This window comes from Solanum tuberosum, unplaced genomic scaffold, assembly GCF_000226075.1.
Source record: "Solanum tuberosum cultivar DM 1-3 516 R44 unplaced genomic scaffold, SolTub_3.0 scf00339, whole genome shotgun sequence".
NCBI classification, from domain to species: Eukaryota; Viridiplantae; Streptophyta; class Magnoliopsida; order Solanales; family Solanaceae; genus Solanum; species Solanum tuberosum.
In genome coordinates, this window is record NW_006239260.1 from 409,397 (window position 1) to 429,685 (window position 20,289).

Here is a 20,289-nt window from a genome sequence, read left to right on the forward strand (position 1 = left end):
TAATTTTATTAATTTTTAATATAAAAAACAATACCAAAGGAATAATTTATTCATAACTAAACCTTGCATAGCTAATATTTGTATAACTAATACATGCATAGCTATATGCTTGCATTAATAATACCCACATTACTAATACCCGCATAACTAATACCCACATTACTAATACTTGTATAACTAATACTCACATTATTACTAATACTTGTATAACTAATACTCACATTATTAATACTTGCATAACTAATACTTACATTACTAATACATGTATAACTCTATCCATCTACCAAACAACCCCTAAGAGGATTAAAGTTATTACTTTCGGTATTGACGTTTTGTAAAAAGTTGAAACAGTAATAACTAACATAAAAAGAACTATACAAGTGCAACACAAAAAAAAATTAAGAGGATTACAGTTATTACTTTTGATATTGACGTTGTGTAAACTCAAAGTTATAGTAAAATATGAATCGAAAGCTAAAAGGCAAAGACAATAATTAGTAAGATACTGAAATTAATATTTAATATTTATATAGGAGTAAGTAAATTACTATCGTCTTAACGAGTTATCGATTTATTCAAAAATTTAAGATTAAAAAAGTAAAACCAAATCGATAATCCGATAATTTTTTTTATAAAACCATTAAAACCCCACTTTTTTCAATTTGATTAATCATCAATTTGTTTTTTGCACCCCTAATTTTAATTGTGCCGCGTATATTAAAAATAGGCAAAATGGTCTGATGAACCCTTTTACTTGTATCAGTTTGTATTCTGGACCCTCTTACTTACTCATTTGTCAACTGAGCCCTTAAACTCAATAAAACACAATTTAACAAATTCCTCTGACCATTGACCAAGCTTTTGTGACATTAGAATGTCTGAGTTAGCAAACGTGTGTAACTACACGCTCTTAAGGCGAGTGAATGACATTTTTGGGTTAAATGTAGAGGAGAACGAGGTGGGTGAGAGTGCCAGGTCATGGTAGCGAAGAGGTTTTTCGACTAGATCTGGTGGTGCGATGACTTAGGTTGTTGGTTTTGTGGAGGTTGGAGGAGAAAAGGAAAATGGTGATGGTGTGCGACGGAGATGTAGACAGGTGAGGGAGAGAGTATATGAGATTTCGCCGGCAAAAATGGCGACGACGACGTCGATGACTCTCTCTGTAGATTTTTGCCATGAAATGGGGAGAATTGGATGTACGGAGTTTTCATTTTTTCCATTATAGCTCACCAAGAACTTCACCATTGTTTCCGCTCATTAATAAAACATATCAATAGATCAAACAAAACACATAAAAACATATGAAAATGCAAAACATGAAATCGGAGTAATAAAGCTCACGAAAAAGTTGAACAGAAAATGGTGAAATAATACTCTAAAGAATAAATTAAAATTTTATTATTTTACCTTTTATTAAATAATTTTGATTAATAATTTTAAAAAATAGTTATGAAATAATTATGACATGACATTAATATATCTGACGTGGATATGATATGTCATTTATGTAAAGGAGAGTGAGCTACACACATGATTGGAGGAGTTTAAAGTCTCGTTTTAATTAAGTCTAAGGGTTCAATTGACAAAAGATTAAGTAAAATGGTCTAGAACACAAATTGATACAAGTATAAGAGTCCACCAGACCATTTTGCCTTAAAAATAAGGGTAAATTATGAAAAAAAATTATGACTAATCCCAAAGGATAGAATTGTGGGTCCCAATACAAAACAACCCTTCTTCCTCAATCGGCGCAATCGGCAACCGGGAACAGGCCGGAGCTGCACCGACGGGATTTTGGGAGTTCGCTTGGTTCCGATCACATTTCAACTCCCTTACATTCGCATTTTTCTCAAAATACTAAACGAAAATGAGAACGGAGCAAAAAATCTGGTCGTTTTTCGCGTTGATTTTCTTTCTCCTAGCCATGGCTGCTATTCGCATCCACGCGTTGTGGTTCGTTTCCACCGTAGCAGTGCCGGTACTTCTGACCGGACTCATATCGGTCCTCCGCAATGTAAATCCTTTTCCGGCAGTGATGATTGTACCTCACTACACTTCCACCTTCAACGCCATAGGACCGATTGCCTCTCCGATTATACTCGAGCTCCTGAAGGAAGAAAATCTCAACATTCCTCGAGTATCGGTGTTCATCTCTGTCTCCGCCACTGCCGTAGGCTTTTTCTGTTCGCTGATGATCGTGAGGACGAGGGCCGTTAGTACTGATTTGGGGATTTTGCACGGACTCTGCTACATTTCTGTTCATCTTGGATTACAGGAGTTCGATTACGGATGGCCGACTCTGGTAGCGTTCGGCCTTTCAACGGTGATGGTTTTTCTTCGAGTTTACTTGGAGACGCCGCCGCCGCCGCGGCGTGTTGCTGGTTGAGTGTGATGACTGATGGCTGATTAATCCAGAAAAACGCCCTAACTGTTTAAGTTCTAATCTAATCTAATTAGTTTTACTAATTACAAAAGTTATGGTTTAATGGACTATTAAGTATAGTAGCTAATTAGTTTAATTAATTAATATGAAGTCTTGTTTGATAGTTAAAAAAAATTACTCAATTTATGTGGTAAGTACTTATACCTTGTTTGGATGGTTCTTATCGTATTGTTTTGTTAGTTTAAGTATTATGTTTGTTTTGATTGTTACTCATTTCATTTTATCTCAATTCATGCGGTAGTACTTGTACTAATTTTGTGTGATCGCATTCTTCATAGTAGTTCTATCTCATATCCTCCGTTTTCTGATGGGTTTATCATTCATTATGAGTACGTGATATTATGTAATGACAGAGAACGGTACAATTTATCCAAACATTATATTTATTAAAACAATATTGTATGATACAATATAAACATAATGCAATATGATATGTTACATTACGAAACAATACATAATAACTATTCAATCAAAGTGTTAGTGAGGGTCGAACTTCTTAATTTTAACTATGAATTAAAATTTGAATAAACGTTACATATCTAGAAACATACAAATTAGAGGCTAAAATTGAAGGTGACAAAAAACACATGCAATATTAGAGGAGCAAAATCCATAAAATAAGTGGTTAATGTAATTTGAAGCATTTTTTTTAAAATTCTTCTAAAAATCGCGTAAAGGACTAATTAATTTCTCTCTAAACAAAAAAAGATATCATCTCTTTTTTTCTTTCTTCCCTCTCTTTCTCTTCTCATTTCTGCAATTTTATGCAGAAAGAGGAGAGAGAAAGAGAGCGGAAAAACGAAAAAGAAACATTTTTCCTTTTCCATAATTTCTTACAAACAAATAAACTCGTCAAAGAAAAGTTGAAAAATATTGAAAAGGATATATATTTTAGCAACATAACTAAAAAAAATAATCCATTCTTTATCATAAATCTACCAAATTTTATATTTTCTTGGATATTTATCAAGAATAAGGTTTGAGTTTTTTTTTTTTTTGGCTTTGTAATTACTTCTCTTGTATGTGTAATTAATAATTTGGTTTTGTAATATGCAGGGGTTATTATTTGTTGGAAAGAATTGGTTTTTGAATATCAAGAATTATTATCTTATTATTATTTCTCTCCATTTTTAATTAAATGGAGGGAGTATCTGATAATGTTCATGGTGTTATATTAGCAATATCATCCAGTATTTTTATTGGTTCCAGCTTTGTTATCAAAAAACAAGGTCTAAAGAAGGCTGGCGCAAATGGAAAAAGAGCAGGTTTATTCTTTTTCTCGAAAATGGTTCAAAACTCGATGAATAATAGGCTTGCATCTTTCTCCCCTTAAATACCAGACTTTTGTATGCAGAGAATCCGTGACACGTGACTAACTCTGTATAGAGTAGTTTATTTATGTCAATTATGGGAATATACCTATGTCTCTAGCCATGTAAACAGTCTCCCGCAGAAATGCAAGTAATGTGATTTAGTCTTTTCTCAACCCCTAGTTATAGCCAGAGAATATTAGTGCACCGCGCTGCCCTTTTTATGTGTTAATGCTCGAAGTTACATTAGCATGAGTTTTTGAATTGTGATCAAGCTTAACATACTTGTAATAACCTTCATTGCTTTAAATTTCCCATAGGGTATACTTCATATATGGTTTAAATACATATAGTTTAGTTTGGTTAACTGAACAATGATATGCTCAACCCCAAAAGCTAGCTCGTGAGGGGAGGATTGTCCAAGTTTATATAAGCAAACCACCAGTCCATTACCCAACCAAATATACACATATACATTCTACCAAAATACTATTATAAGTCCGGATACTAGACATTCAAAGGTAGTTATTAGAATACTGCATCATTTGCAAACACTGGAGTCTGGAGGAACTACCAAAAGTCTAATACAATCAAAGTATTTGGCTTCTTTTTGTTGTTGAGGTTAGGCAAATTTACCCTGTTATTATGACTTACCAATTATGTTGAATGTTGAACAGGTTCAGGAGGCCATTCCTACTTGTTGGAACCTTGTTGGTGGGCCGGAATGTTATCTAGTAAGAGTCATATAACTCATTCTTATAACTTTTAGCATGAATTCATTGAACATATAGCCAATTCCAACTTGCTCGGGATTGCACTGTAGTTGTTGTATGTCTGAGAAAACCTACATGTATTATGGAACATGCTTTAGGAAGAAGAAAAAACACAGAATATCATGAAAAAACTCATGGATAAGTTGTCTTAAAGAGTCTGATATATGAACTTATCTGTGAAATACTGATGGTTTTATTTAACGCTAATCTTCCGACTTCTTGTAGTGATTGTTGGAGAGGGAGCTAACTTTGCAGCTTATGCATATGCCCCAGCAGTACTAGTGACACCTTTAGGGGCTTTAAGTATGATTGTCAGGTACGTCGTTATGTAGCATCATTGGGTAGAGATGTAAATCAAAGAAGCTCATTGTCGCACCTGTGTCAGATCCTCCAAAATACACTACTTTTGAAGGCATTTATGAAGAGTCCGAGCACATAGCTCTATAGTTCAATACTGATATAACTTTCATGTGCAGTGCAGTGTTAGCCCATTTTATTTTGAAGGAGAGATTGCATATGTTTGGTATAGTTGGTTGTCTCCTCTGCGTGGTTGGGTCTGTCACTATAGTCTTACATGCCCCATTAGAGAAGAGTATTCAATCTGTCAAGGATGTTTGGAACCTAGCAACAGAGCCAGGTATATTCAAGTTGATTGTCAGTTACATTCTTCCATTATTCGCAGAGGCGAGTCTAGGACGGGTTCTGCCAGTTCAATTGAATCCGTCACTTTCGGCTCGGACTATGTACTACTTCTACACATCAATCCCAAACAAGTTGGGTTGACTATATGAATCCTCACTTCTCCATATAAGCTCACTAATGTCATCACCATACCAAATAAAAATAAAGGGAAAAATGAGTTAAATATATGAATAATAGTAGTAAAATTTATAATATTAGAAGTTCTCTAACAAAACTGAATCCTATTCCATTAGTAGATATCAGGTATATGGATCTTTTTCTTCCATTGCATCCATCCCAAGAAGTTGTAGGTCTTTCAAGACAACTCGTCTTCTTTTAACACCTTCACTCACCATAATTTCACACCTACAGGCCTGATGCATATGCAGGTCGATGTAGGACAGGACCTGCTCTCATTTTATGCTCAACACGTGCTAATTGCACCTTCTGTCAAATGTCATCGTTTTTAATTTACGTATACTAATGAAATCTTTTCGAAAAAACATATACATCTAACAAGACCACACCATTTTGAACCCATTGACTTTCTAAACTCTAGATTTACCTATCTGAACACTTACATAGCAAAAAAATCTTCTGCAAATAAGTATAGAGAAGTGATGGATTTACAAATTACAAACCAGATACATGCAATGTTCCAACATGCTTGGATTATGTTAACTAACCAAAAGGTTTTTGATAAGAACAGGGTTCCTCGCCTACACTTTCACGGTTCTGGTGCTGATACTTATCCTTATTGTCCGGTATGTGCCTCGTTTTGGGCGGTCTCATTTGGTTGTCTACATCGGGATCTGTTCACTTGCGGGTTCTCTCACGGTTTGTTATTCTCTTTCATGTACTGTAGTAGTCCACTGTTCCATGTGTACATTTCATACATCTTATCTCATGGTTGTTTTCTTGTGGTTATTCAGGTTATGGGTGTCAAAGCAATAGGAATTGCTATAAAGCTCACAATTGGAGGGCAAAATCAATTCAAGTATTTTGAGACATGGGTTTTTATAGTGCTTGTCCTCATCTTTTGCCTTTTGCAGCTGAACTATTTGAACAAGGTACTCACATTGCCTTCCCTTATAATTTTAGAATTCTAAGTAAAATTGGTTCTCTGATATGTTGATTTGGTTTGGATAAGTTAGTCATACCTCTCATCTAGTGCCATTTTTACATAATTTCTCTAAACCATATCAATTGATCAACTACGTCTCAATCTCATATTTATGTTGTCTCATCTTACTTGATACTTGTTTTTAAAAAAAAATATAAATGTTAACATGACTATTGTATGTTCTGCAGGCACTTGACACATTTAACACCGCTGTGGTTTCCCCGATATACTACGTCATGTTTACAACACTGACCATTCTTGCAAGCATGATAATGTTTAAGGTGATTCAACATTAAGTTTTGTGGTTATGGCAATTCAGAATTCTTAGTTTTATCAGTTCCCACTTCTTTGAGATCACATGGATTGGTCATTTGTAGTTGCAGTAATAAAACAATACTGCGGATAACTGGATAGATAGGTATATCAAAATTGACTGTTTTAAAGGGAAAGAAATGATGTTTGAGAGAAAAGAAAGTTTGCTTGCTTTTCAAGAAGCATGACAAAGGATTTCATTTGTAATCGAAATGTTAGGAAGATGAACCCTAATTGAATTATCAGCTTATCTATTTTCTAACGAGTATATACTGTATTGTTCTCGTGTTTTCATTTGATCGGAAAGTTGTAACTCCACACTTCTCTAATTTTGGTGATACGTTTTGGGATTCAGGACTATGTTCATCAAAATACGACACAGATAATTACAGAGTTATGTGGTTTTGTAACTATCCTCTGTGGTACTTTTCTCCTTCACAAAACAAAGGACATGGGAAACAATCCATCCATACCATTACCTGTTATCGTTCCAACAACAGATATGGATTATAAGCAAGAAAGTGAAACCACAAAAGTTACAGTTGAGGTTTGAAGCAAATGATGTAGGGTTTTGATCGGTAATTGCATCATCACGAGAGCACAGGGAAGATGGAGACACACACTCATAAAGAAGGAAGATAGAAGCATTTCTCATTGAATAAAACAGAAGGCGAAAATGAGGTGTGATGGTTTTTGACAGGTTGAAGCCAATGCTATACTAGGAGGACATTTCAATATCATTCTTTTTGTTATTTTGGCTTTCGAAAGATTTAACAGTGTGGAAACCAATATCCAATTGACATGCCTCTTCGAACTATATATACAGATAATATGAGAAAAGAACTGAAATTTTGTTGTTCCAGACTAGCATCTCCTTGTGTATACATACAGGTCATTGCCTGTATCAAGATTCTCTTGTTACTTTGTACAGTTGGTTTTCAATGTCTTTCACTTCTTTTTGGTTCAACTTATTGTTGTATTTATAATAGATAGGTAAGTAATGTTTTAAAGATAATATACATTGACCATTTTAATGCATTATGAGTTGTGTATGTCATGAGGAATCTTGAGGACATCAAATTGATACTTGTAAGTTCTGTTGCTCAGATTCTTCAGAATTGCTGCCACATCCGTGTCGGATTCTCCAAAAATGCACTACTTTTGGAGGATCCAACACGCACATGGTGGTATTCTAGAAGAGTTCGAACATAGGTTGCAAGTGCAATTCAACATGTATTGTCAAGTTTTTGATTGTAGTAGCCTGGAAATAAGAGCATAAACTCATAATATGACGACAGAAATCAAGGTTAAACTCTTCAAGTCTTGGATCACCAGCATATATTTTTGGTCCAAGACCAAACATTTTAATCCTATTTCAATGCGAGCTTTTGTTGGACCTCATTTGGTAATTAGTGATTATCTAAAATAGTTGTTTAGTTTCATCTTTTGACATCATTTTTGGCCTAAGAGCCATTTGGTGATAACTAAGGAGTACATTCAGAGATTTCATAGAAGATGTGATAAATACAGAGTTCTCGTACAAGATGACATAAGTTCCACTAATCAGAAAAAGCAGATAAAGCTACCACCTACATAGATGTGTAGAGACACTTAAGGAACCAAGGGTAGCGCTGGAAATGCACACTAAATTCTACTTGTGAACCAGTCAACAACAAAATAAGAAAGTTCACTAAAAAAATGATGGTATTATATAAATATATCAAAATATTTTATTGAACAATGGCGACATAAAAACTTAAAGGCCGAGAACTCTACATTCTATACTGGCTACATTAAAAAGGGGATATGGGAAACATTATTCAAATACATAGGCTCTGAGTAGAAACCTAATATCAAATAATACAATTACAAGTTACTGACCTTTACACTTGTTCATGTCTTGCAAGGTACATGCCCCTTCCCTATTCAGGCAGTCGATATAAATACTAAAAGGAGCTTGCTTTTATTTATCCATCAACGATAAATTGGTCTTCTTGAGCATCATCTACAACCCTTGCATCACCGTGAACCATCCCGTTGACATGGTGCAAGTTTTGCATCATTTGTGAAAGATAATGGTTGCTAGCTCCTGTGTGATCAGAAAGCCCAGTTGGATGACCAGTCCACTGAGAAAAAATTCCAAGAAGCTGACTAGTAAGATTTTGTTGTTCGTGAAGTATCCGAGTTTGGACCTGGCTCATTTCAACTCGATGCTGACCTAACGTCTCGTCAATCCTCTTCTTCCAATCTGATCTCCTCTTGTGCATTCTTTCTTCACGTTCTCTCTCAAATATAAGATGTTCCTCTCGTCTCCTCCTCTCTCTCTCCTCACTTTCCTTCTCCATTGCTTCCCATTCTTGAATTCTCTGTCTCTGCAACTTCTCCCTTGCTTTCTCCCTTTCCTCCCTCTCTCTTTCTCTTTCTTCCCATTTTCTCTCACGTTCTTGTTCAAGTTCTATTCTAAGATGTTCTCTCCTCTGCCTCTCCCGCTCCCTCTCAGCCTCACGCTGCTCAAACCGAGCTTCCATCTCCTTTAACTGTGCCAACTGTGTTGCAAGAAAACCCCATGCCCTCTTCTCCACCCCTTTTAGTTTCTTCTTCTTTCTCGTATCAGATCCAGTTGGCTCGATGTCTTCGTAAACAAATCCACTATCCGCATCTTCCTTCAAATGATTGTTCCTCCTGATACTACCATTGAAATTCTCCTCTCCTTCTTCTCCATCATAATCAAACTCCATACCTGTAACACCATGATCAACCCCATTAATAACTCCAGTAAAATCACCGTCCCCAGCATGACCTAGATGCCCAAATTGATCAATCCCCATACCATTACCACTCCCATCAAATCCTCCACTATTTTCATTTCCATCTCCTACAACCGCCATGGAGTCGCTACAATTGAAGACAAGCATATTGACATCCCCAAACACTTCCTTATACCTTAAAAAGTTCGACCAATGAGATAGCCCCTCCATCCAATCGAACTCCTCCCCAGCACCCGACTCCTCCCCAGAGTTTGGCTTCTTAATCTTCTGCTTCACCAGTGTATACTGATGCCTCATGTTCTGCACTTTAGTGGACACATCCTTCCAAGTCCATTGCCATGGATACGTGATCGGATCACGAACATGGTGCACAGAATTCACATGTAAAGCTATAGGTCTATACTTCTTTTCCCTAGTTTTCATTTTAGCTAAAGTCCCATCACATAACATCTCACCATACTTATCAATTAGAGTTCTTTCTTCTGCCTCAGTCCACTTTTTCCTTCTAGGTTGTGGCATCATCAAATAAACCTAACTCCACTACTCAAACCAACAAACTACAAGCAGCTCAAGAATCACATATACAACAGCTCAAACACCCAAAACCCCAAATTTCAGCTCTTTACCATAAATCCAAATAAAATCAATCAACACTACAAATAACCCAAAATTTGTCCAAGAAAAGCTAATGGGTATACCAAAGATCACTCCTTTTCTCAACCAACAAACTTTTTCCTTCTTGGTAGTGGCATCGTCAAACTAACCTTAACTCCACTACTCAAACCAACAAACTCTAAGCAGCTCAAGAATCACATCCACAACAACTCAAATACCCAAAACCCCAAATTTCAGCTCTTCACCACAAATCCAAATAAAATCAATCAACACTACAAATAACCCAAAATTTGTCCAAAAAAAGCTAATGGGTACCCCAAAGATCACTCCTTTTCTCAACCAACAAACTTTTTCCTTCTTGGTAGTGGCATCATCAAACAAAACTAACTCCACTACTCAAATAAAAAAACTCTAAGCAGCTCAAGAATCACATCCACAACAACTCAATTACCCAAAACCCCAAATTTCAGCTCTTCACCACAAATCCAAATAAAATCAATCAAATAACCCAAAATTTGTCCAAGAAAAGCTAATGGGTATACTAAAAATCACTCCTTTTCTCAACCAACATACTTTCATCAAATAAAACTAACTCCACTACTCAAACCAACAAACCCCAAGCAGCTCAAGAATCACATACACAACAACTCAAATACCTCAAACCCAAATTTCAGCTCTTTACCACAAATCCAAATAAAATCAATCAACACTACAAATAACTCAAAATTTGTCCAAGAAAAGCTAAAGGGTATACCCAAAATCACAACTTTTTAGCAAATACCCATATAAAATCAAGAAAGAATATTGACATAGCCCATATATATATCAAAAAACTGACCTTTAGACCAATAATAGGTTTCTTGAATTGGGAAAAGTAAAGCAGTGAGATAAAGGGGAAATTTTTTTGTGGAGAAATTTGAAGTGAGATGAAAGGGACAAAAATGGAAATTGAGTTTTTAAGGTTTTGATTGTGGGGATTGATTTCTGCAGTTAGTAGTTCAACTGTGTCAAAATCATTTCTCTCTTTGCTGTTCAATGAGCAGAGATCAGTTTACAAAAGATTCCAAGGAGCTGAAGAGGAATCACATAGTGATTAGTGAATGACTTTATTACCCTTATAGTATTTTATTTTTATTTATTTTGATCTTTTTAAATTATTATTTTTTTTAACAATTACTACTTTTTTGGTGGCTGGGAATTTTTTATAACTGCATTTGATGTTAACTTTTTTTAAAAAAATTTAGAACTTCAGATTCTGAATTAATAAAATCATTTTTGTTAAGACAAAAATAAAAAGTCTTGTAAGGAATTGTTGTCTAGTGATATGGTAGTGAATTCGTTTTCGAGCCTTTTATATATATATATATATTGTCGGTCTCACTATGAAGATAAGTATAGGTTTAAAAAATAATCTCGAATTTATTTCGGGACATGATGAGTTAATTTATAGACAAATCTTATTTTTAATTTTATATCAAGAGTTAATTACATATTGTTTATTGAAAAATGAATAGGAAATGTTTAATTCCAATTACACCAACCCGAAAAGCAATAGAAAAGAACTTAAACATGAAAAAAAAATAGTATAGGTTTATCAAATATCTATCCGATCGTGAAAAAGAATCAATTAAAAATAAATAAATTTATAATTCATTTTATGTCAAGCAATACATAAAGTAACTTCTTATATGAAAACAAAACCAAAACATGTGAGTGATCGACTCATCTTCAACAAATAAATTGTTTGCCAACACACGCAATGTGATTATATATCATGTTTCAATGCTTCCAAACATTTGGGATCATAATTTCAATTCACGAGTTCGAAAGCAATAAAAAAGAAAGAACTAAAACATGAAGTAACTTTTGATGTAACAGTAAAAACAAGATATATAAGTAGATCGACTCATCTTTATCAAGTAAATCGCTTGCCAACACACACATGGTGTTTATATATAATGTTTCAACAATTAAAACTAGGAAAATAGCTTCCAAACATTTAGGGATCATAATTCCAATCCCACAAACTCGAAAAGCAATAGAAAAAGAAAGAACAAAAACATAAAGTAACTTTTGATATAACAGTAAAAACAAGACATATAGATGGATCGACTCATCATCAAGTTCCCACTTAACGCATCATTCCGCCGCCACTTGACATCATCCTAATATTAGACATTCCACCTTTACCATCAGCATTAGCAGGTGAATTAGCAAAATGTTTAGCAATTTCAGGATTTTCTTCCATAATCTTCTTGATTTGATCTTGATTTTGTATCTCATCACTTGTTGGTAATCCTTTTTGCTTTTGTTTTTGATCAAACATCATTTTTTCAACTGCTGATCTTGTTTCTAAGTCCAATTCTGATAGCCTACTTGGCTCTGGCTCAGCTTTTTGTGTGTCAATTTCAGGGCTATTTTTGAACAAACTTTTCCACCAATCAGATTGATTCCTTTTAGTCATGAGAATTGTTACTTGTTTTTGATCTTCTAAACTCCAAAAACATTCATCACCTTTCACAGGCTCCAATAGTTCACCTTGTTAGCAAAATAAACCGTTTTAAAGAGATATTACTCGTATATTGTTTCGAGAAATACAAAGTTATTGCATAGTGCAAGTAAATTTGTCTAGAGTATATAAATAATCAGTTTAACTCGATAGGAAGTACAAACATATATATGAAAAAAAAATCAACCTAAATAGTTGGTCACCTAGCTGCTTAAACTAAAAGTAGACAACATATGTATAATATATGTATAATGCACATATAACTTTTGTATAATTTATGTATATGATTTTAAAAAATAGTAAATCTGACTAGTTATTTGTGAAAAAAATCCTAACCTAAAAAGATTCAGAACTCATTTGTACCTTAGAAAATGTGACAATCCCATTTCATGTCTATCCGGTGGTGGATTTAGTTTAAAAAGTTATGAATTGATCTGATCGCAATGTTTTGACACGAAACTTAGATACATACGTTAAAAATTACTGATTTTAATAAATATTAAATTCTGAATCTGATTCTCCTATTTATGTATATAAACAAAATTATCTAATTACACACCTTCAACAATTGGTGGTTGATTCTTGAGTCCAACTTTGATGGAATTGTTCTTGATATCCACAGCTAAAAATCTTGATTTTGTGCCAAATGGCACTGTGACATTAATAGTAACATCTTGAAGAGTTTGTCCCCATGTGTAATTTTCCATATCAAGACCATTAAATTGATTTGGCTTTAATTTCTTATTTTCTTCTTTTTTTTCATCTAAAGAAGAAGAAGAAGTGTTAATTGATTCTTGATTTTCATTTTCTTTAATTTCTTCTTGTTTTTCTTCTTCAACAACCTTTTTGGCTTGTGATTGATTTTCACCTTCAGTATAGTCTGAAAGAATTGCCATTTTTTTTAAGTAAATTAAAAGAGGAAAAAAATTAGTGAATTGGTGTGTTAATTAAAAAAAAAGGAGTGTATTTATAGTAAATTATTAGAGAAAGAAAAGGAAATCTGAGTGTTAATAACAACAACATACCGTGAGACTCGTTATTGATTGAATTATAGCTTAAAAACATTGTGTTAATTCCGGTCTCTTTTATTACCATTTTTCAGAAGAAAGATATAAAAAATAAAAGTAAAAACAATTAAAAAAAACTATGATATATGATCTATTTGAATTAAAATTCGAAATTTTGTATCCTTAGTGTAGTATTAATTATTCCCTTTATCTTAGTCCTACAAAAGTTAGATTGAATACTCTTCATCATCGTGAACTATAGTAAGATAAATATAATTTTTTAATTCTTAAGACGTTATATTTAGGGCTTGAGCCACGGAAAAACATATTATTATTTTTTCAATAACAATCCTTCTTCTTTAAAATGTCATGTGACGCAAATTCAAATTAATAAGGATTTTAATATAAATATCGGACATTGAATGATAAGAAAAAGAAAAAAAAAGTCTCCCAGCTTATTTCTTACAATATTGTGGGAATTAAACATAATTTTCCCTGTTTATTATTGATTTTTCATTTTTCATTTAATATTTAATATTCGTATAAAAAAAACGATTAATCCCAATTCCTGTAAGACATTTTTAAGGGAAGGACCATTATCTTAGGGGAATATCTATATATCTAGGACTTGAACTGAGTCTTATAATTATTTAAAAAAATAGAGTAATTTTAATTTATCTATTTGATCACTACACCCCTCATTCGGTTAAGATTAAGGGATAGCATTATCTAACAAAAATATTTATTCATGTAGGACTCGAACAACGTCTGATACTGACGAGAGGGAGTTGTTCGGATGGTAAGCACCCCTCACTTCCAACCCAAAGATTGCAAGTTCAAATCACCAACGGAGCAAATGGGGTGGGAGCTCCTAGGGAGGGTTAATAATAATAAAAACAAACAACTTCTTATAATTAAAAAATAGAGTAATTTTAATTTATCTATTTGATCACTACACCCCTCATTCGGTTAAGATTAAGGGATAGCATTATCTAACAAAAATATTTATTCATGTAGGACTCGAACAACGTCTGATACTGACGAGAGGGAGTTGTTCGGATGGTAAGCACCCCTCACTTCCAACCCAAAGATTGCAAGTTCAAATCACCAACGGAGCAAATGGGGTGGGAGCTCCTAGGGAGGGTTAATAATAATAAAAACAAACAACTTCTTATAATTAAAAAATAGAGTAATTTTATCTATTCCACTACACCTCGACTTTGGTTAACTAGTAACATAAAAAAAGAGTTACCTTAAAGCATTAATTAGTTAGGAAAAGAAGTCATGAGTCGGTTTACTAGGAAAAGTATAATACTTACCTTTTTTTCGTACATAAAATTTAATTCACACTAAATTTTTCTTTTTCTTTCCTTTTACAATTCGAAATTCTAGAAAATAAATAATAATTAGGAAAAAAAGGTTATTTAGTCGGTTAATAATACTTTTAAGGACTTTAATTTCCAACTACACTAAGGATTCTAATTCTTAACAAAAACGGATTTTATTTTATTTTCCCTATATATACCCCCAATTATTCTCCCAAAATTCTCACATCAATTCACATAATTTTCTCTTCTACTTGTGATAAAAAATTGTTTAATATTTTTTTCAAGAATGGCAATTCTTTCAGATTATCAAGAAGAAAATCAAGAACAACCCATGGAGATTATTGAGAAAGAACAAGAAAATTCTTCTACTTTAGCCCCTAAAGAAGAAGAAAATTCACCTTCAACCCCAAAAGAAGAGAAACTAAAGCCAAATAAGTCCAATGGACTTGATATGGAGAATTATTCATGGGGACAATCTCTTCAAGAAGTTACCATCAATGTCCCAGTTCCTCCAGGTATATAATAATTTAATTTATTTTGTGTTTTATAAGGCGAAAAGAAATTTTTCTCACTATATATAAATTGTTGAATCCCTTTAATATGTTTAGGGGTTGCTTTAGATAGCTTATTTAAAATTCGAAGCGTAACGTTCAATAAATCCCTTTATATGAATTCTTGATTTCAATAATCGAATTCCTCTAATGAAATTAAAAGGGTCGAGTTCAAAAATATGTTTTAGATCACATGTTTGAATTTCAATCGTGACAATCTATTAATTTTCAAATCCTTTTACATAGATTATTGATTTTGTTATTGCCATATACAATAAAGTATTTGAACGTCCTTAATGAAATTTCTGATTTTATTTATTTTTTTACCTCAGGTACAAAATCAAGATTCATAATTGTGGAATTCAAGTCCAATACTCTCAAAGTTGGACTAAAAAACCAACCACTAATATTAGATGGTGAATACTTCAAGGGAGTTAAAGTTGATGAATGTTATTGGAGTTTAGAAGATCAAAAGGAAATTTCAATTCTTTTAACAAAACAAAACAAATCTGATTGGTGGAAAAGTTTATTCAAAGGTGGACAAGAAATTGACACACAAAAAGTGGAACCAGAACCAAGTAAATTGTCTGATTTGGACACAGAAACAAGAGCAGCAGTTGAAAAAATGATGTTTGATCAAAGACAAAAACAAATGGGACTTCCATCAAGTGAGGAGATTAAGAATCAAGATATGCTTAAACAATTTATGGAACAAAATCCTGATATGGCTAAGAATTTTGGTAATGCTAAGATGATGATGCCAAATTCTAGGATGATGGGCTAGTTGCATTTTTTTTTTTTAGATTTTGATTTTTTTTAATATTATAGTATTTTAGAGATTTAAGTTATTGTTGGGTTTTTTTTTGGATTTTATGAGGATTTTTTTGTTTGGTTAATGTCTTTTGGTTTTTTTTAATTAATTATGATGTTTGGATTGATTTGTGCGGTATTTTAAATATTTACTCGTTGATATTCTATTTGTTGAGATATTTATCCTTGCACTGGATCGTAGTGAGAAGGCCATGATAAAATTGTCATTGTTATTCCGTATGATTTAATTTTGAAAAAAATACATGATTAAGTAAACATATACTAGTTAATTAGTCATTATAGCTATAGTTTTAGTTAATTACCACTCGCAATCAATATTCAATGATAATTACCTTGGCTGGGGTTTTGAATTTGTATAATTCACATGTTTGTATAATTCGAAATTCTTCGAAATTCGTATGATATAATTTGTATAATTTTTGTACAATGTAATTTGTATAGTATTTCGTTATTTAAGACCTTGCCTTCTTTATATGGGGATGTTTTCGGAGGATGCGAGAATTCCAGTGTCTAAACTGATAAGTTTATGGATAGCGGGAAGTCTCATGAAGAACATTGAGTCTGGGAGGTTGGAAGAGGCAGCTGAAGAATACTTGATCGATCTCATTAGAAGTAACATGGTAATGGTTTCAAGGACAAGATATAATGGTAAAGTTAATTTGAAAATAGTTAATTAATCTAATTTAGTTTAGCTTTGAAAATTTGTCCCAATTTTGATTCTCAATCTGTGTTGACTGTATCATGCGCTTCTAATTTCAGGTTCCATTTCTATGGACACGACAAGTCGAGGTGCACCACTTCTAAGATTAGGATTATATTACAACTAGCTATAGTTTTAGTTAATTACCACTCGCAATCAATATTCAATGATAATTACCTTGGCTGGGGTTTTGAATTTGTATAATTCACATGTTTGTATAATTCGAAATTCTTCGAAATTCGTATGATATAATTTGTATAATTTTTGTACAATGTAATTTGTATAGTATTTCGTTATTTCGGGTTTATACAAAAATAACTCAATTATACAAACATACCAGCTTAAATTGTAGCTATAGCACATAAATATGCAAACTATAGCTATGAAGCATAATTAAGTTTATTATAATGGTTATTTGCAAAAATTCTCCGATTTTATAACCCATTAGTTTTTTCTTCAGCTAATGGTCAAACAAAAAAATAATTAGGGTTAACGTATTATTATTATGGACCTAAATTATATACACTTACTGTTATAATTCTTTGTATTCTTTTAAAATATTTTAATTAAATACAAATTAATTTGATGATATAAAAATATTGTACAATTAATGTCAATTCAAAATTATTCTTAAACTCAATATCTATATTTTCCAACATGCGGTACTTTTATGCTTACATTATTCTTCTTATTAAAAGTAAAAAAAGGTAAATTATTCGTCATTCCTTTTCTATTAAAATGTAAAAATAGAAATATGATCCTTTACAATCCTTCATAATCCACAAAGAATATTTATACGTATACACAACATATATAGATTAAATCGTGAATCAAGTTGTATATTGATTGATTCGATTCAATTTTAAAGTTTATTAAGGCTAAAGTAGTGTTATAGAAACATTAGACACATAAAGATGAAGCAAAATAACAAGAGTAATTTAGTATCATATTATTATAGAATTTCATATGCATGATTATGAACATGCTACATCCTTCATCGATGTTTATTAACTAAGGATTATTTGACATATATTGCATCGTGTTACGTGCCATATATTTAATCGGTTTATTTGCAATTTTTCTAAATGAGTAATGAGTACTATCCCATTTGAACATCACACATTTGTCTTCAACCAACAAGCACAATCCATCTTCACGTATGCTCCACTCACAATCTCCATCAGTAGTGTGACAAGTTTTCTTGTCATTGGAGTCAAACAACATGAAAACTCCATGTTTTTCACGTAATGTCATCTCACAAGAAACGGTATTATTTCCTTTGGGATTAAAGGATGGTGACATTTGATAAGACACTCCTGATTCCATCGGAGTATCTATCTTAGGTTTTCCATCTACAGAACAACTTGTGTTTACTGTATCTTTAGTTTCATTAGTCACTATAACAACAAAATATTCTAGTGAATTGATAAATGATGAAAAACTAAGTAGGAAAAAGCAAAATACTAAGTGATATTGTGATGAAGAAGACATTGTAAGTTTTTTCTTTCTTGTTATGTTTGTGATTTTCTTATTGATGTTAGCACTTATATTTATAGTGATTAATGTGTGTTATATGTATCTATCAACTACTTTCATTAATGATAATAGTGATAATATATCTCTTTTTATTGATACTATATTGTAAAAGGTCTTACCAATAAGTCATACCAACAAGCCATACAATACTATTTGCAATAAGATTTTTTTTTAAAGTACGAAAAACAAATTGCAATTGCGAAATAAATAAAAAAGTGATATATTTTATTTATGAGGATTGTGGTTTGTGAGTACAAATTTATATAATTTCTTGATTCTTCTCTCTTAATTAATTTATTTTATAATTCGAGAGGGTAATTAATAGCGTATTTTTTTAAACGGAAAATGATGTTGTTCTTTTAGTGATGTATTTGGTCGCCATGAACATCAGACAACCCTTCGATATTTCACTTCTGCTTTAATAAAAATATTATTTGATGTCTTGATTTCTTTGTGAATATTCTAAGAGTATATGAGATTTTTAGACGATAGCTTTTACTTTAAGAAAAGCAGTATTTAAAATCTTCATATTTTTTGTGAAAATCCAAAAATTTATAGGATATTTAAAATACCTAATCAAAATTATACGTCAATTTATATAAGCATGAGCAAGGATCTAAGATCGCATTATGTGACTTATATAGAAATTTGGACTAGACTTCTTATTGAACTAGGGAGTTTATATATTTCACAAAATTTCCCCCAAGTTTAATTTGTTTAACACATAATTTCAAAATTATATCAGAACATCTCAAATATTTTTTCCCATTAAATTCCAAACTAGATTTGATAATCTTTACTCATGTATTGAACATAAAGATTTAGACACATATTTGTGAGAAAAATCAATATAATATCTCAAAAAGAAAATAATCTTCTTGGAGTACGTATTTCCACAAACTTTGAAATAAAGATTTTTGCTCTTAAATTGCCTAAGTGGATAATTATATTGACATTGAAACATATTCTTTATTGTCACTACCATTTTAATCTTTTATTAACCCTTTAATTCCCTTTTATTACCATAAAAAAACATGGTAATTTCACTTTTGTGGATATATAGAAGAATAGAGATACTCCTTATCTTAATTTCTTTAAGTTGGATTCTTTATCTATTAATCCATGTTAGATTCTGGTTCCTAGTTTTCTAAAGAATTTATTGAATATATTTTGATGAAGAATACACATATATCGGGTCATATATACTTAAGGACAATGCCATTTATATTATGACGACATGCCTTAATTAAGTTTTCAAGAATTTTCTACGAGTAGTGTGATAAAGTATTTTTTATAAGATTCTCAACCAGATATTCACTAAGAAAGATGAAGTAAAATTAGAAGAGTTAGTACTATATTATTATAAAACTACATGTGCATGAAAATGCTACATTATTTTTCATGGATATATATATTCACTAAGGATTATTTGACATATATCCCATCGCGTTACGTGCAACATATTTAATCGGTTCACTTGTAATTTTTCTAAATGAGTAAGTAGTAGTAGTATCCCATTTGAACATCACACATTTGCTTGCAACCAACATGCACAATCCATCTTCACGTATTTTCCACTCACAATCTCCATCCTTATCGTGACATACTTTCTTGTCATACGAGTCAAATAACTTGAAAACCCCATGTTTTTTGCCTAATTTAATCTCAGAAGAAAGGGTATTATTTCCCTTGCCATCAAAGGGTGCTATGAGTTTATAAACTTGTTTTGGTTCTATCGAAAGGCCCCCCGCAGGTACTCCTTCTAGAGAAAAATCTAAGTCCGCTGTAGTTGGAGCTTCATT

General features: G+C 32.3%; 3 protein-coding genes across 3 annotated transcripts; 2 read left to right on the forward strand and 1 right to left on the reverse strand.

Annotated features, from left to right (window-relative positions):
* The first annotated feature begins 3,539 nt into the window (after positions 1 to 3,539).
* Positions 3,540 to 7,507, forward strand: LOC102579490 (probable magnesium transporter NIPA2). Its single transcript, XM_006360877.2, has 8 exons — positions 3,540 to 3,708; positions 4,431 to 4,487; positions 4,752 to 4,842; positions 5,003 to 5,163; positions 5,917 to 6,044; positions 6,140 to 6,277; positions 6,519 to 6,611; positions 6,998 to 7,507. Exons 1-8 carry the CDS (start codon positions 3,582 to 3,584, stop codon positions 7,193 to 7,195), a joined length of 993 nt encoding a protein of 330 aa, XP_006360939.1. The 5' UTR covers positions 3,540 to 3,581; the 3' UTR covers positions 7,196 to 7,507.
* Positions 7,508 to 12,140: 4,633 nt separating this feature from the next.
* Positions 12,141 to 13,430, reverse strand: LOC102591965 (protein BOBBER 1-like). Its single transcript, XM_015315054.1, has 3 exons — positions 13,377 to 13,430; positions 13,094 to 13,289; positions 12,141 to 12,563 (listed from the first exon to the last, which is right to left on the reverse strand). The coding sequence occupies exons 1-3, from the start codon at positions 13,428 to 13,430 to the stop codon at positions 12,157 to 12,159; spliced, it is 657 nt and encodes a 218-aa protein (XP_015170540.1). The 3' UTR covers positions 12,141 to 12,156.
* A 1,725-nt stretch (positions 13,431 to 15,155) lies between these two features.
* On the forward strand, positions 15,156 to 16,204 carry LOC107063334 (protein BOBBER 2-like). The gene is made up of 2 exons (XM_015315055.1): positions 15,156 to 15,384; positions 15,753 to 16,204. Exons 1-2 carry the CDS (start codon positions 15,156 to 15,158, stop codon positions 16,202 to 16,204), a joined length of 681 nt encoding a protein of 226 aa, XP_015170541.1.
* The last annotated feature ends 4,085 nt before the right edge of the window (positions 16,205 to 20,289 follow it).

Coding starts and splice junctions, on each gene's coding strand:
- LOC102579490 (XM_006360877.2), top strand. CDS start 3,582: ATGGAGGGAGTATCTGATAATGTTCATGGTGTTATATTAGCAATATCA. Junction 4,488..4,751: donor GTGGGCCGGAATGTTATCTA/GTAAGAGTCATA, acceptor GACTTCTTGTAG/TGATTGTTGGAGAGGGAGCT. Junction 5,164..5,916: donor GAACCTAGCAACAGAGCCAG/GTATATTCAAGT, acceptor TGATAAGAACAG/GGTTCCTCGCCTACACTTTC.
- LOC102591965 (XM_015315054.1), bottom strand. CDS start 13,430: ATGGCAATTCTTTCAGACTATACTGAAGGTGAAAATCAATCACAAGCC. Junction 13,290..13,376: donor ATCAATCACAAGCCAAAAAG/GTTGTTGAAGAA, acceptor TTAGATGAAAAA/AAAGAAGAAAATAAGAAATT. Junction 12,564..13,093: donor TCAACCACCAATTGTTGAAG/GTGTGTAATTAG, acceptor TTTGCTAACAAG/GTGAACTATTGGAGCCTGTG.
- LOC107063334 (XM_015315055.1), top strand. CDS start 15,156: ATGGCAATTCTTTCAGATTATCAAGAAGAAAATCAAGAACAACCCATG. Junction 15,385..15,752: donor CAATGTCCCAGTTCCTCCAG/GTATATAATAAT, acceptor TTTTTACCTCAG/GTACAAAATCAAGATTCATA.